Source organism: Notechis scutatus, chromosome 2, assembly GCF_049901735.1.
Source record: "Notechis scutatus isolate UNSWTSFEM ecotype Mainland chromosome 2, rNotScu1.2, whole genome shotgun sequence".
NCBI classification, from domain to species: domain Eukaryota; kingdom Metazoa; phylum Chordata; class Lepidosauria; order Squamata; family Elapidae; genus Notechis; species Notechis scutatus.
Window position 1 is genome coordinate 127,844,785 of NC_142010.1, and position 13,887 is coordinate 127,858,671.

General features: G+C 41.8%; 1 protein-coding gene across 11 annotated transcripts in view; it reads right to left on the reverse strand.

The window, feature by feature from the left end:
- Positions 1-2,014: 2,014 nt before the first annotated feature.
- The window catches only part of ITGA7 (integrin subunit alpha 7), a 63,236-nt gene continuing 51,363 nt past the window's right edge, over positions 2,015-13,887 (reverse strand). For 5 of the 11 annotated variants that reach the window (XM_087956158.1, XM_087956155.1, XM_087956154.1 and 2 more), the window contains 6 exons: positions 13,200-13,376; positions 11,999-12,097; positions 8,633-8,746; positions 8,013-8,111; positions 6,873-6,998; positions 2,015-3,823 (listed from right to left, as the gene is read on the reverse strand). In XM_087956158.1, the coding sequence (XP_087812284.1) occupies positions 3,644-3,823; positions 6,873-6,998; positions 8,013-8,111; positions 8,633-8,746; positions 11,999-12,097; positions 13,200-13,376 (795 nt within the window). In that variant the 3' untranslated portion in view covers positions 2,015-3,643. Of the gene's footprint in view, positions 3,824-6,139; positions 6,359-6,872; positions 6,999-8,012; positions 8,112-8,632; positions 8,747-11,998; positions 12,098-13,199; positions 13,377-13,887 lie in introns of all 11 variants that reach the window. The other 6 variants (XR_015747756.1, XR_015747757.1, XR_015747755.1 and 3 more) reach the window with 3 other exon arrangements.

Below are 13,887 nucleotides of genomic sequence, written 5' to 3' on the forward strand. Positions count from 1 at the left end.
TTCTCCAATGGAGAACTCTTCCAAACTTATACCAGCTGGAGACTCGATCTAAATGTAGAAGCTACTTCCACTGCAGGGTAACTGATGACCATACTATATCAGAACTTTCTGAATTTGATTGTGATTATAGCCCTGACTGCAACAACAATACATTTCATAGCACCTTAAAAACAGGTTTATTGGGGTATAATCTTTCATTTATTGAATAGCATACACCATAACTTTTCAATTTTCACAGGATTGTTGATGGGTTTTGCTGTACCCAAGAATACAACTAGTGCTTAGGTGTACTGGGTTTATTGCAGGTGCTTACTTTGGATCTGTCTGCAATGTGCCATATAGATGATTTGAGAAATGCTTCAATTTTTTTGAAACACTGTTTTTGCCACCGTTGTGTTCTGATCGCTGTCCCTATTAAGCAAAGACCAGTTTCTATATAGTGTATGTTTGTGCACAAACATTATGTTTCTGCTAATATGTCTTTTAGGGAGAAAATGAGGGTGAGAAACATGTTTCATACATGCAAACCATAAAGGGTAATTCTGAAAGGAAATTGTCACAATTCTATAGGCACCCAGATGTGCTGAGCACAGGCCAACAATGATATCCTTCAGCCCTTCCAGAGCTTAAGTGACAAGACTCAATGTGCCAAAAACTAAATTTGACCATGGCAATGAAAGAATTAAAGGCATGATAGCTGGGGGTATGTGTGTGTGAAACTGGGGTACCTCTTTTCCTTGGTACCCTAAGAAGATGCTTATTTTCCTGAATGGTACACACAGGACAGTAAGCACCTTCATTAAAAATTGTAAAGAGGAGCAATTGTCAAAACTCATGCCTCACCATTATAATACAAATTGCACCCCTTATGTGTTTCTGTGTGGCATAATGATGCAAGTATGAAAGGGAAGAGCTTACATTATCATATCATGATGCACATTTCATCATTTTGATGTTGTGATTAAGAACAAATGTCATCAGAACAGAAACTTGAGGAAAGCATCTGAGATAATCCTATCAATAAAATCAAAGCTGACCTCAGAGCTTTTTTTGTCCCCTGGAGTAAGAAACAGCAGCTGCTTAAAAAAATATAAAACTAACATAGATTTCTTAAAGCACCGTTTGTTGAACAAGCAAACAATAGCACTGTTTGCATATAATGCACAGCTATCATGGACTAGTTCACACGTCCTGTTAAACCAAAATCACACCATGTTGATTTAGTGTTATGAGTGAATGGTGACTTGGATAATATAATGCCTCAATGAAAAATAGCCTCTAAAGATTTACCCGTATTTGCCGGCGTATAAGACGACTTTTTGCCCTGAAAACATGCCTCCAATTGGGGTCGCCTTATATGCCGGGTCGCCTTATACGCCGGCAAATAGTAATTGGGAAGCACTGCGGCTGCCTCGCGGCTGAGGCATTTTTGCGCACTGTGGAAGCGAATCCGTGAAGCCGAAAGGGCAGCCAGCCTTCTCCCAGCTCCCAGGAAGCAGGGCCGCACCGCCTTGAGCTCCGCTGAGGTATCTGGGTTGGGGCTGTCAGGAGTTGTTACCGCTGGCGCGGCTCCGCGCAGCCCAGTCCACGCGTTGCCTCGGGAAGGAAAGGCAAAACCAGGAGCCGCTGCTGCCATTGCAAAGCGCCGCCGCGGCTCTTCCTTTTTGCCTTTCCCTTCCCGAGGCAACGCTGGACTGGAGCACAAGCGAGCGGCAGCGGTAACAACTCCTGACAGCCCCAGCCGGATACCTCAGCGGAGCCCGGGCGGTGCGAGCCTCATTTCCTTGGGAGCTGGGAGAAGGCTGGCTGCTCCTTTCGGCTTCACAGGATTCGCTTCCACAGTGCACAAAAAGTGCCTCCAAAAAAAAAAAGTGCAAAAGTGGAAGGCATGCGGAAGAGGGGGCGAGTATATAACAAACTATATTTTGAGTGGAAATGTTGGGGGTCGCCTTATACGCCGGGTCGCCTTATACGCCGGCATATACGGTATCTGTCATAAAATTACACGCCAGGATTCTAAAGTAGAGAAGCCATTTAATAGTTTTGATGAGAAGCCAGCCTCTATCACATGCAGCATTCTTCTTTGAACTTTATTGTTTGTTTGTTTTTGTGGCATAAAAATAGATTTGCATCTCCATTAAGCATAAAGGCCAGACAGTGCAGATGAGCAAGCATAGTAATTGCTGGAATTGGGCTTTATTTTTTGGGTATGACTTTCCTTTGAACTTGGTTAGTTCTGCTATTCAAAATTCATCTGACCTTTCTGATAAGTATTGCTTATCAGCTCTAGCCTCACAGTAAGCTGATGAGGTAGGTTGCTGTGTTCTGAAAGGAAGGGGAGGGGAGGGGAGGGGAGGGGAGGAAGGAAGGAAGGAAGGAAGGAAGGAAAAAAGGGGAAGGGAGGGAGGGAATCAATGGGTAGAGAGATGTGTACATATGTGTGTTTGTTCATAACAGAGATCGAAACCAGATCTGTTATGATTGGATAGGGATGGGCCTCTGGAATCTTGTCTTTTTTCAGGGAAGAAGACAAGCAACTAAGAGATACTTTGGTGTTGTCTTTAAACATAGTAATAAGAACCTTTGATACTGAAAGCCACATTCAACTGAATATGCTACTAGTGCTTCTAATATGAATTAAGACAATGAAAACTACTAAAAAGATGGCAGGAAGGCAGCAATCATGCTCAGAAGAAGGCAGTTTCTGTCTCTCTCATCCTCTGCATGCACATACATCTGCACATGCACACACACACACATACATACAACCACACATACACACACAGAAAGGCTTTGAGGCCCTGTATGCTGCTCAAGCAACCCATGTTATCCTCAGTTTCAAAGGACCAGATCCTGCAGCATATTCCTGCTGTTCTTGCAGTGGTGTCCCCGGCTGTAGAAAAATGGTACTGGTCAGGGGTGGGATCCGACAGGGTTAACTACCAGTTCGGTGATTTATGAGGTTCGGTGATTTACGATGTGCTTCCCTGCATTCGCACGTCAGCTGAAGTTGAAAAAAGCAGGAAATAAAGGTCAGGTAAGAGCCCGGGTGGGCAAAAACATCAGCAGACATAGATCCGGTTCTATGTCTGCTGTTCTTCAGAGCTACCGGTTCTACAGAGGTGAGCAGAACCAGTAGAAACCCACCCCTGGTACCGGTAAGCCACTGCTGAAAATGTTGCCAAGAAAACTGTGGGGACTTTGTCCTTAGAGTCAAGGTTGACTTGATGGCCCACATACTCAAAGGTAGATGCCGTTCCAGCTCTCAACATCAGGGCACACAGTTCATTGGTCTTTTGGCCCTGGCTGATGACCAAGAAAGCATTTCTTCAGACAGATGCTGGCTCTTTTTTTCTCATCAGATACTGCTCAGCTTTACAAGAAAATTCAAAATCCCTGGAAGTAAAAACTCTTCAAAGGTTTGGCCTTGTCATATCCATCAGCTCAACCTCCACCGTTAAGCATCAGTTCCCCCAAGTGTTTGTTGTACCTCCCCTGAAAGAGTCATCCAGTGCCTGCACAACACTCAGAGAGGAAAGGACGCCAAGAGCACAGCTCCAGTGAGCTTGGCTGGTGCCACTAAAAGGTCTCTCCTTAAGAAGCAGTCTCCATGCAAGAAGAACGTGCAAGAAGAGGGAAGTAATTAGGTTGAAACGGGAACATGGCCATCATTGTCTCCACTCCAGCTAGTGACCCAGTCTTTCTTGGTGATGGTGCCTATCTTCTCCTCATGAAAAAGCTGGCGTTCCTGGCGGGGAATCTTGATCGCATGGTACTGGGGTAGCTTGGCTTTCTCGTAGTGGGCACGTTTGAAGAAGCCAAGCTGGAAGAGAGGAAGCCACTTTGTGAATTCAAAGAAGTTAGCATTGCCCTCCATTACCACATGAATGCTAGGAGATGGGGTTCTTGAGTTTGGCTGTTAAGCCATAAGCTCCACCTATCAACTGCCATGGGTTAACTCCAGCACCTATTCACACTTCACCTAGCGGGATGGAAACGCTCAGTGCATACCATGCATTTAGAACAGGGGTCTCCAACCTTGGCAACTTTAAGACTTGTGGATTTCAACTCCCAGAGTTCCTCAGCCAGTGTGGCTGATTTAGAACATTTAGCACATAGAGCTTTTGGGACACTCAAGTTGTGTTGGGACTTCCAACTCTGTCACAAACCTCCGTCAACTTCTGGAAAAATCCTGAGAACAGAAGTCCAATACACTGGAAGGGGAAGTGGGTGGGTTATTTTTCACACTAAGAAAAATAAGGAACAGATATTGTCCTGCCCTCAAAAAAAAAACAAAAGGAGAAGCTTCCACCCACCTTCATCAAAACAATGAGGAAATGGACAAATGTTTTACTGCTCTAAATTGTCTATATATAGATGCCCTATTTAAAAATAAGAGTACTTGCATTCTAATCTTAATCATTCTAATAAATATTATTAAAGGGTATTTTTAAAAATCAGATTTCAAGTTTGGATTGCAAATAAGGGAAGGTGACTTTAAAGGATGAGTGTAGAAGACAGATCTATTATCAAGCTCTCTGACACATGTATAGACAGGAGGATTCACTCAACTTAAACTTGTCCTCTTGCAATGATATTCAGATCCCCTCGTGTATGCTCTCCAGCACACAACTAGATGCTGAATCCCATATCCCAGTTTTTGTATTTTAGTGTAACTTCATTAATAACTAGAATTATGGGGAACTACAATTTTTTCCTGCCCAGCAGAGTCCTGCAGCTCTTATGAAAAATCAGCCAGATCAAATGCACATCATTTTACAGATGGTGGCAAGAATGTAGATAGAGCTGGATTAGATGAGTTGCTCCCATCCACTGGAAAAATGTATCCTTATATACTGTCAACATTCCTAGGCATCTTTCATGTTCTTTCTCACCATGCAACAACTCAACGCTTGATGGGTAGGGCTGTATTCACAGTTACCCATTTGTTCTTTAGTCCCATTCAGAAGGGTTTCAACTGAAGCCCCAAATCATTAGTCCTGCTCCACCCATCTATCCAGCCCAAAAAGTATATCCTTTAATGTGACTTATGAACAAACATTGAAATAATACTAATGTTAACACAGATTAACACCAAACAAGCAAGCAAGCAATAAACAATATTCTCATCAAGGAACTACCAACTCAGACAAACAAGCAGTAGACAACAACTCAATCAAGGAACTACCAAGGAGAAAACATTACCCCCCACTAACACTGACACAGCAAGCTACTGTATATAAAGAAAGAACAAAACCCAGTCTCTTCCACACTGAAGATGTTAGCCAGGTGATGAAACATCTGCACAAAAACAAGCTGAGAGAGCACCAAGGACTCCACAGTTCAACCCCGAGCTACAAATTGGGTATGTCTAGTATAATGAAAAGAAGGGCTAGGGATGGCATGATAGCAGTGGTCCAATAGCTAAGTGGTCGCCATAAAGAAGAGGGAGTTAACCTATTCTCCAAAGCACCTGAAGGCAGGACAAGAAGCAATGGATGGAAACTAATCAAGGAGAGAAGCAACCCAGAACTAAGGAGGAATTTCTTGACAGTGAGAACAATGAATCAGTGGAATAACTTGCTTCCAGAACGTGGGTGCTCCGACAGTGGAAGCTTTTAAGGAGAGATTGGACAACCAATTGTGTGAAATGTTATAGGCTTTCCTGTCTGAGCAGGGGATTGGGCTAGAAGACTTCCAAGGGCCCTTCTGTTATTCTGTTAAATATTCTCTTCTATTGGAACTAATGTTCTTCAAGCTTTATAAATACACCTTTCATGCCCCCCAATAGATTCAGAATTGTGTTGTGCATATACACATCTTGCCAATGCCTGCCAAGTTTCTAGGCTTTGCCAACTGTTCACAATGCCCTTAATAATGCATGTGTTAATTGTATGGCATTCAATATTGAATTGCATTGTATTACACGATGTAACACAACTGTGAGTTACAACTGTGTGACCTTTAATATTTTTGCATCCCACAGAGCAATAGCACATGCAGACAAGGACTGTTAAACTCTCATATCTGTTAGGATCTGCCCAGTCCTGCAGACATGCTTCCCTATCTGCTTGGGGACACAGACAGTGGGGTTGCTGTTTGTGAACACAACATGCATTAGTACTCTTAGGGAGCTTACAGGAACCACATTCCACTGCTTGCTATTTCTGGGTCATCGGTGCTCTCACACACTCCAATACACATACAGGGGGAGGGTCAGTTAGGTAGGTGAGGCCAGGCATTACCACTAGGCCTCCATGGCCTGCCTGTCTGCATCTGATGGCTGTATCGCCAGCCGGGCCCGATAATAGTTTGTGGAGTATTTGGAGACCTGGCTGGTCCTCTTGAAGAAGCCACACTGGGAATTGGGAGAAGTAGGAAGAGTATTAGCAGGCTTGTTGCTATGCTTCTGCTCCACAAGATGAAGCCTTCCTTTAAATGCCCATCAGGGTTCATGGATGCATTCAATTGGATATTATCTCCCCACCAAGCTCCGAAAGGGAATTTTGAGGCTCCCGTCAACAGATACTTCTTTCCTTAGCAGACACCGTGAATCCTAGCAGATCTAGTGCAATTGTTCTGGAAGGATGTAATCACTGGAACAGTTCAGCTACAAAGAATGGCCTCTAGGGAATGGATTGTTACAGTAGAAATTATCACCATGAAACTGAAGATACTGTTAGACAGCAGTTATGGTGGCTTTGGGATATCATGTAACTTGGAACTATCAGTTCAACTGGAGGGACATAGAAGCACTTAAAATGCACGCATGCATGTATGTTTGTAGATAAAATTTGCCTTGGTATCAAGGCTGTAAAGGGAGAGGAAGCCCTCTCAGCAGCCACCCCTGGCTCTTTCTCTGGCCAGCTTACCTTCCATAAGATGGAGACTAGCAGGCCCAGCACTAGGATTCCAGCTAGTACTGCAATGAGGATAATCCACCAGGGCACACCTCGTGTCAGGGGCACAACAGGATCCAGGTAGACAGTCACTGGGATCTGGGGAAGAGACATTGCGGAAAGTGAGAGAGCAAACTCGAAACATGCAAGAGGGAGTAGAGGTTACACTGCTGTTCACAGAAGTTCTGCTCTGCTGTTACATATGAAATCTCATAGCTCATTGAAGAGGCTGATTCAGCAGTAAGGAAAATGCATATTTAATTATTCATCTATTAACTGCTGCCAGAATTGTATTTGCACAAAATTGGAAGAGTGAAGAGATACCTAAAGATGAGAATGGGATTAGGAAAATATTAGAATGTGCAGAAATGAATAGATTAATGCTGCCAATTAAGGAGAAAGAGCAAACTGAACACTATATGGCTTGGGATCTATTTTACCAATGGTTAAAATAATAAAAATGGAAGTTAGAAATAGGAAAACAAAATAAAGAAGATATGCTAAAAGAGATAAGTAAATATTATGAATAGTATGTTGAATATTATTATGTTAATATTGTAGAATTAATATGTGGAATATTATTATGTTAAAGATTGCAGAATCAATATTAATTTAACAAAGGATGTTGTAATTTTGATTATTGTTTAACAAAGATATTTGTACCCAGACAACACACTCTTCAACTGAAGATGGAATAATTGTATTAAAAATAAAAAAAATATTTTAAAAAAGAGGCTGATTTGGTCACCTTCACTTTTGGCCTCAGAGCCCCTTTCTTGTTGTTTTAATGGGCATCAATGACTTGTGAGGCCTTCTCCAAAATCTGGCACTTAAATTATTTCAGTAACATCCCTCTCTTCTCTAATTCAGCAGTAGTAAATGGTCCAGGAAGGCAGGAAATGGACACCATAAACTTTTTGCAGCTCCAGACGTGTGTTACTTCAGTTCCCATGAGCATACTGTTTTACCTTATTAGCTGGAAATTATCCAAATGGAAGTCCAAGACATTTGGAGGACAACAGGTGGGATGAAATGATCCTAAAGAGCTGCAATTTTTTTATATATTACATAAGGGAAACAAAGGGGAAATGAGTTGTGGTAAGGCTACACCACCTGGGTCGTAGCATCTCTCAGGACCAGGTTGCGAATAGTGGAGCTCACTGAGATGTTGGCACGAACAATCACTTCCACGGATGTCATATGAGCAAATTCCTAGGAAGAAAAGGAACAGGGTTCAGCATAGTCATAAGCCATCCAAGTACCCTGCAGGGAACAATACAGTCTCTTAGTTATAACGTCACAAAGACTGTATCCCTTCCTATGTGATATGGCGTTCCAAAACCCTGGGGTTCAGGACTGCAAGCCACAGTGTAAACAGTGCTACCTCAGCTCCCATGAGGGTATTGTGAGGAGCGACTGATGATTCCTTTCCCCATCAGTAGATATTGGGTGGGAGAGAAAAAGACACTGGGAAATAAACCTGCCAACACTTGAAATTATTTTGCATTATGTCAGCAAGGACAGCAGTACTTCCTAGCTTTACTGCTGAGGCTCAATAAAGTTTGGTCACGGATCACCAAAAATACATTAATACCGTACGTTAAATATATTTTTCTTCAATTCAAGAACAGGACAAGTGGATGTTAACTGGCCTTGAGGAAATGCCCTTTGGGTCTTGTCAGTTTACATGTGATTCTGTTCTTCTAATATCCAACAGGGGGAGTCACACTGACCTCCAGGAAGGTGCTGTTCCAGAGACGGGCCCAGATGGTAAGCACAGCTGAACGCTCAAAACTGTAGAGGGGGCATTTGTATAGCAGACATCGAGCAGTGCCTAACACACAGTCCTGAAGCAGGAAGGAAGGGGAAATGTGATTGATGTGAAATGTGATTAGGGTCAGGAAGGAAAAGACTATCTGACAGTCTCATCTACAGCAGAGATATCCTTCTCCCATTATGGCAGTGTTTTCTATAAAAGGCACTTCACTGGAATAGCTTTGCAGTGCTGACCATTCCCCTTTCCTGACACTTTCTGACTGTAATCACAATAGCCTGTTTATTAGCCCATGATTCACTTAATGCAGGGGTGGCCCACCTGGACCCCTTTCATAGCCCTTGGAGCCCCTTTTGGCTATGATTTCTGAAATTTGACCTGATAATTATCTGTAACAACGTAGATAATAGATGGAAATGTCAGGGTAAGTCAGAATTAGACAGATTTAGACACATACATTCCCATTCTCCTTTTTTATTTTCAAAAAATAATTATTAGTTTATCAAAATACAAAATAAATATAAAAAGAAAGAAGAAAATAAGGAAGGGAAAAAGGGAAGGGCAAAGTATAGGGCAGAAGGGAAAAAGAGTTGACTTCCTACTCCTTTTGGTGCAGTAGGAGGTAATAGCATAAACCTCAACTTATTAATTTTATATAATAATATAAAGTAGCTATTTCTATAACAATACATTCCCATTCTCCTAACTCATTCTTATCAATTGTCTCCCCCACCCCACCCCCCAAAAAATCAGTCCTTGGCCACCAAAGGTTGCCCATTTCTGACTTGAAGTCATTCAATTCCTGAATGTTTTTAGTTTCAGAAAAAAATAAGTTTACAGACTTCATGGATCCCAGGAGTTCCTCGTTATGTTCCAGTAACAAAGATATCTTGGTCACCATTTTGAGAGATCACAAGCTCATGATCTCACCTTCAACTCATCCCACATGGTAGGCTTACCATGGAGGCAGTTTAGCTTTCTCTTCAGCTGTTCTGTTAGTGTTTTTCCCCCTTCCCCAACCCAAGACTTCCCCACAGGAACTATCCATAATGCCTTTTTTCACAATATCAACCATTATGTGGTCCAAAAAAAAACAAAACAGGTGGGTTTTTTCTTTCTATTTTGTAATTTTAATTTTGGAGATAAATTAAAAAAAATATTTAATGGTGTGGTCAAGATCTGCCCAATTCCCGTTGTCTACTTTAGACTGCTGTGGCTATGTCTCTTTCTGTATGGACACTGCCTCCATGACCATTGAGACTTAGACTGTGTAGTAATGCCTGATTTCCACATAAGTATTTGTTTCCCTAATACCCATCCAGCAAAGTGCCATTCAGGCATTATGCAAACTCCTTATATGAATGGGTTTAAAATTCTTCTGGAAGATCACCTCATTTCAAAATACAAGCTTGATTCTTTTCTGAAACATCGCTGGTCTTTTTTATTCATTAAAGAACTAATTCTCTCTGGAGACAGAACCAATCTGGAAAAAATAAAAACAATTCTGCCTGCCTTATTGGTTTATGAGTCGGAACAGGGATGTGAGTTAAGCAGAAATGAGCTTCTCCCAATGCACTGGAAAAGTGCCTCCTATGTTATCCCACCCACCCTCCACCTCAGCAATCTGTCAATCATAATCTTACTACACACAGTTTTACTCCTCTTGTAGAAGAACAAAAGAACCATATTCAGAAGTGACAGGTTACTGGCATGGAGCACTTCCACACCACCAAGCTGTCACTCCAGCAACTTTAAAGTTACTAAAATTCTCTATCCTGGGCATCTACTTGGAGTTGCCCAATCCCACCTACACCACAAATTAAAGACAGTAATTGGTGGTCATTATTATTCTGCTGGAAGATGATGCTGGATGGGAGAATAAATGAAATCAAGAAAATCACCAACTGCTGCCCGTAAACTGTCCCTCATTAAGCTTAAGGATCAGACTAATTGCAATCTTCATTATTCAAGTAGACTGCATTTTGGTCATTGGGGCAGCACATGTTTTGTCAGAATATTTTTCTGCCAATTCCAGGACTAGAGAAAAACATGTTAATTGTGTTGAAGCTGTAGCTGACAATATCTGTTCAAAGCTTTCGACCAGAAAATTTGAGTAATAAGGAGGGAGGAGTTTGATTTTTGCAATAGCCACAGATGACATAGCCCTCTGTATGATCCTCTGCACTGGGCTACCCTTGAAGCATATTCAGAAGCTACAACCAGTACAGCAATAGCAACAGTGCTTACTTATATACTGCTTCATAGTGCTTCACAGCCCTCTCTAAGCAGTTTACACAGTTACCATATTGCCCCCAACAATCTGGGTCCTCATTTTACCGACCTCAGAAGGACGGAAGGCTGAGTCAACTTTGAGCCAGTGGGAATCAAACTCCTGGAGCTAGCAGTGGAAGTTAGTCTGCAATACTGCATTCTAACCATTGGGCCACCATGGCTCTTACAGAATGCTGCGCAGACAGTTCTGAAGGCCCCTTGGATGGCACATGTAATATCTCTGTTGAACAAACTACACTAGTTGCTAGTCTGCTTCCAGCCCAGTTCAAGATATTGGTTATCACCTTTAAAGCCCTTTATGGCATGGTTTCAGGGGTATTTCAGGAGCCATCCCACTTGCTCCAGCAAAAGAAGCCTAGTTTGGATCCCATCTGCCAAAGAATTTTGGCTGGCAGGGTCCAGGAGAACAGCCTTTTCCGCTGTGACCTCCACCCTTTGGAATATTCTTTTGTCCAAGCTGAGGGAAGCTCCCCTGCTCCTGGCCTTCTATAACAGCCTTAAAACTTGGCTCTGTTGGCTGGCCAGAGCCCTGATTGGTGCATTTCTATGCTGGTGGCTGATGGGATAGAGAGAAGATCCCCATCCCCATGTTGCCTGTCCTCTTGGGTTGTTGTTTTTTAGCCCTGGGAATCTTCTCTCTATCCCATCAGCCACACCAGCATAGAGTGCACCAATCAGGGCTCTGGCCAGCCAACAGACCCAAGTTTTATTTTTTCTTAATTTTTAATTGTTTTATCTTTTTATTATGCTGTAAGCCACCTGTAAAGTCACTGTAAAAGGCAGATCAGCTGTATTTATATGTAATTTTTTGAAACTCCCATGATTTCGCTTCTAAGTCTAACTTCTGAAGACTCTTTTTTCAGAAAATCAGAGTTTTGTCATCTTTAGCAGATTTCCTGTATCTTTGCCACTACTTCCCAGTAGACCAAAGAGACACTAAATGTCATGCAGAGCAGTTTCACTGCTTTCAGGGCATTTTCACAGAGATGGTGTTGAATACACATGGTCCTGACAAACAGCGAACTTCACTTACTAAGGTAGCATTTTTTCGTCCTTTCCAATAAGTCAGTGATGGGCTGGACATTTCTGCCTGCTCAGCCTCACGTTTCTTCCTTCCTCGAGGAGGTGGTTCCTGAAAAACAACAACATTGGATGAGGGACACTGCAAACATTTGCTATTTTCTGTTCTCAACAAAACAAAACGAATTTGCAGATAACTGGTTTGCAAAAAGACAAGGATTAGTTCCTGGATTGGCTTTTCCCCCCTTCCCTCTTCCTTTTTCCCCTCCCATTTTCTTTTGGTCATATCTTCTTCAGTTTGTTAGCCTGTCATTTTTATTGCTGGTACATAAGCTGTTTTGAGAGGTTCAGGGGCTGAAAGTTATAAAAGTTCCTGAAAGAAACAAATAAGCAAATCAATAAATGCGTATTAATGTTTTTAATGGATCTTACAGTTATTTCCCCATTAGTGATTTATAACTTCTTCTATCATCATTCAACCATTGTTGTGCTAATATTACACTACAGCCACTACTTGATGTATGATCGGTCATTTAAGACTATTCAAACTTACAAGGACCTCAGAAAAGTGATTTATGGCCCATAAAATATTGCCGCTCCCTCCTCTGTTACATGAGCTAATTTTGGGTTCTTGGCAACTGGCTCACATATACAACTGGTTGCCAAGTGCTCCACAATCATGTGATCGCCATTTGCAATCATTTCTGCCAGCTTCCCAAGAAAGTAAACAATGGCTGGAAAGGATGCAAGCAGATGAAGCCGAGGGGATCTGAAATTCTTCCATGGGCTGCAGGAATGGACTAGATCTAGCTATTCCATAAAGAAAATATGCAATGGGCAGAATTCTAATTGAAAATGAAATGGATTGTCCTTTTTAAAACAGTGTACAACTGAGATATATTTAAGTTTCTGATAATGAATGTATTCAATTGAGTTACAACAATAATTTTGGAACCATGAATATTTCTACATAAATGACATTTCCCTTTTGCAGATGTATGCCCTGAATATGAAGCCTCTGTGGTAGGGAAAGCAAATATATTCGCAAAAAGAAACAGCCAATATTTGAAAGGGTGCTTTCTATATTATAAATAATGGAGAGTATCTGGAACTTGGCACCCCTAAATATATTTGCTCTTAAAAGTAAAAGGAGGATGTCCGCTATTTTTACTAGACATTGTATCCTGTTGCTTATCTGAATCCATGGTACTTACCAGAGTCAGGCTCAGGGGGTTGGGATTAGGGGTGCAGGTTGAACGATGCTGGGAATGGCTCAATAACTCCATCTTAAGGGGATAAAGAAGCCATTTTCCATTTGAAATTTCATACGGCCACATGAGGTAGAGGAAGGCAGAGCCCAGGGTGCTCAAGGATTGGCCTCTGTTTGAGACCTAGTAGAGGCAAAGAAAGAGATAAGCAACTCAGGAGATCATATTTACATGGTCAATCACATGTCCCTAATTCAGTATTTTTAACAAATCCTTTTAAAGTAAAAATACAGGATAGAAATTGTAGTGTATTCAAATAGAGACTTCTAAGTCGATGTTCCTATTGGTTAGTTAATGCAACAAAAGGATTGGTTAATATTGTCAGTATTGGATTGGCCACCTAAAGCGGCGGGAAGTTTAAATAAATGCCATTGGTTGCGAGCCGCGAGCAGCCGCTATAAAAAGGGCTGCCGCGGCTTGACTGCAGTTGAAGTTACTTGTTATTATTAAAAGAGTTGAATTCAACTCCGGTCTGCGAGTCTCTTTACTGGCGATAGAACAGAAATTGTAAAAGAAAAAAGAACCTTGCCTTTTAAAAACACATTTTTAACCATCTTGAAAGATAAATAATCCAAGAATGAATAAAATAAAGAAGAGGTATTTGGGTTCTGTCAAAGAATATGGGGAAGACTTC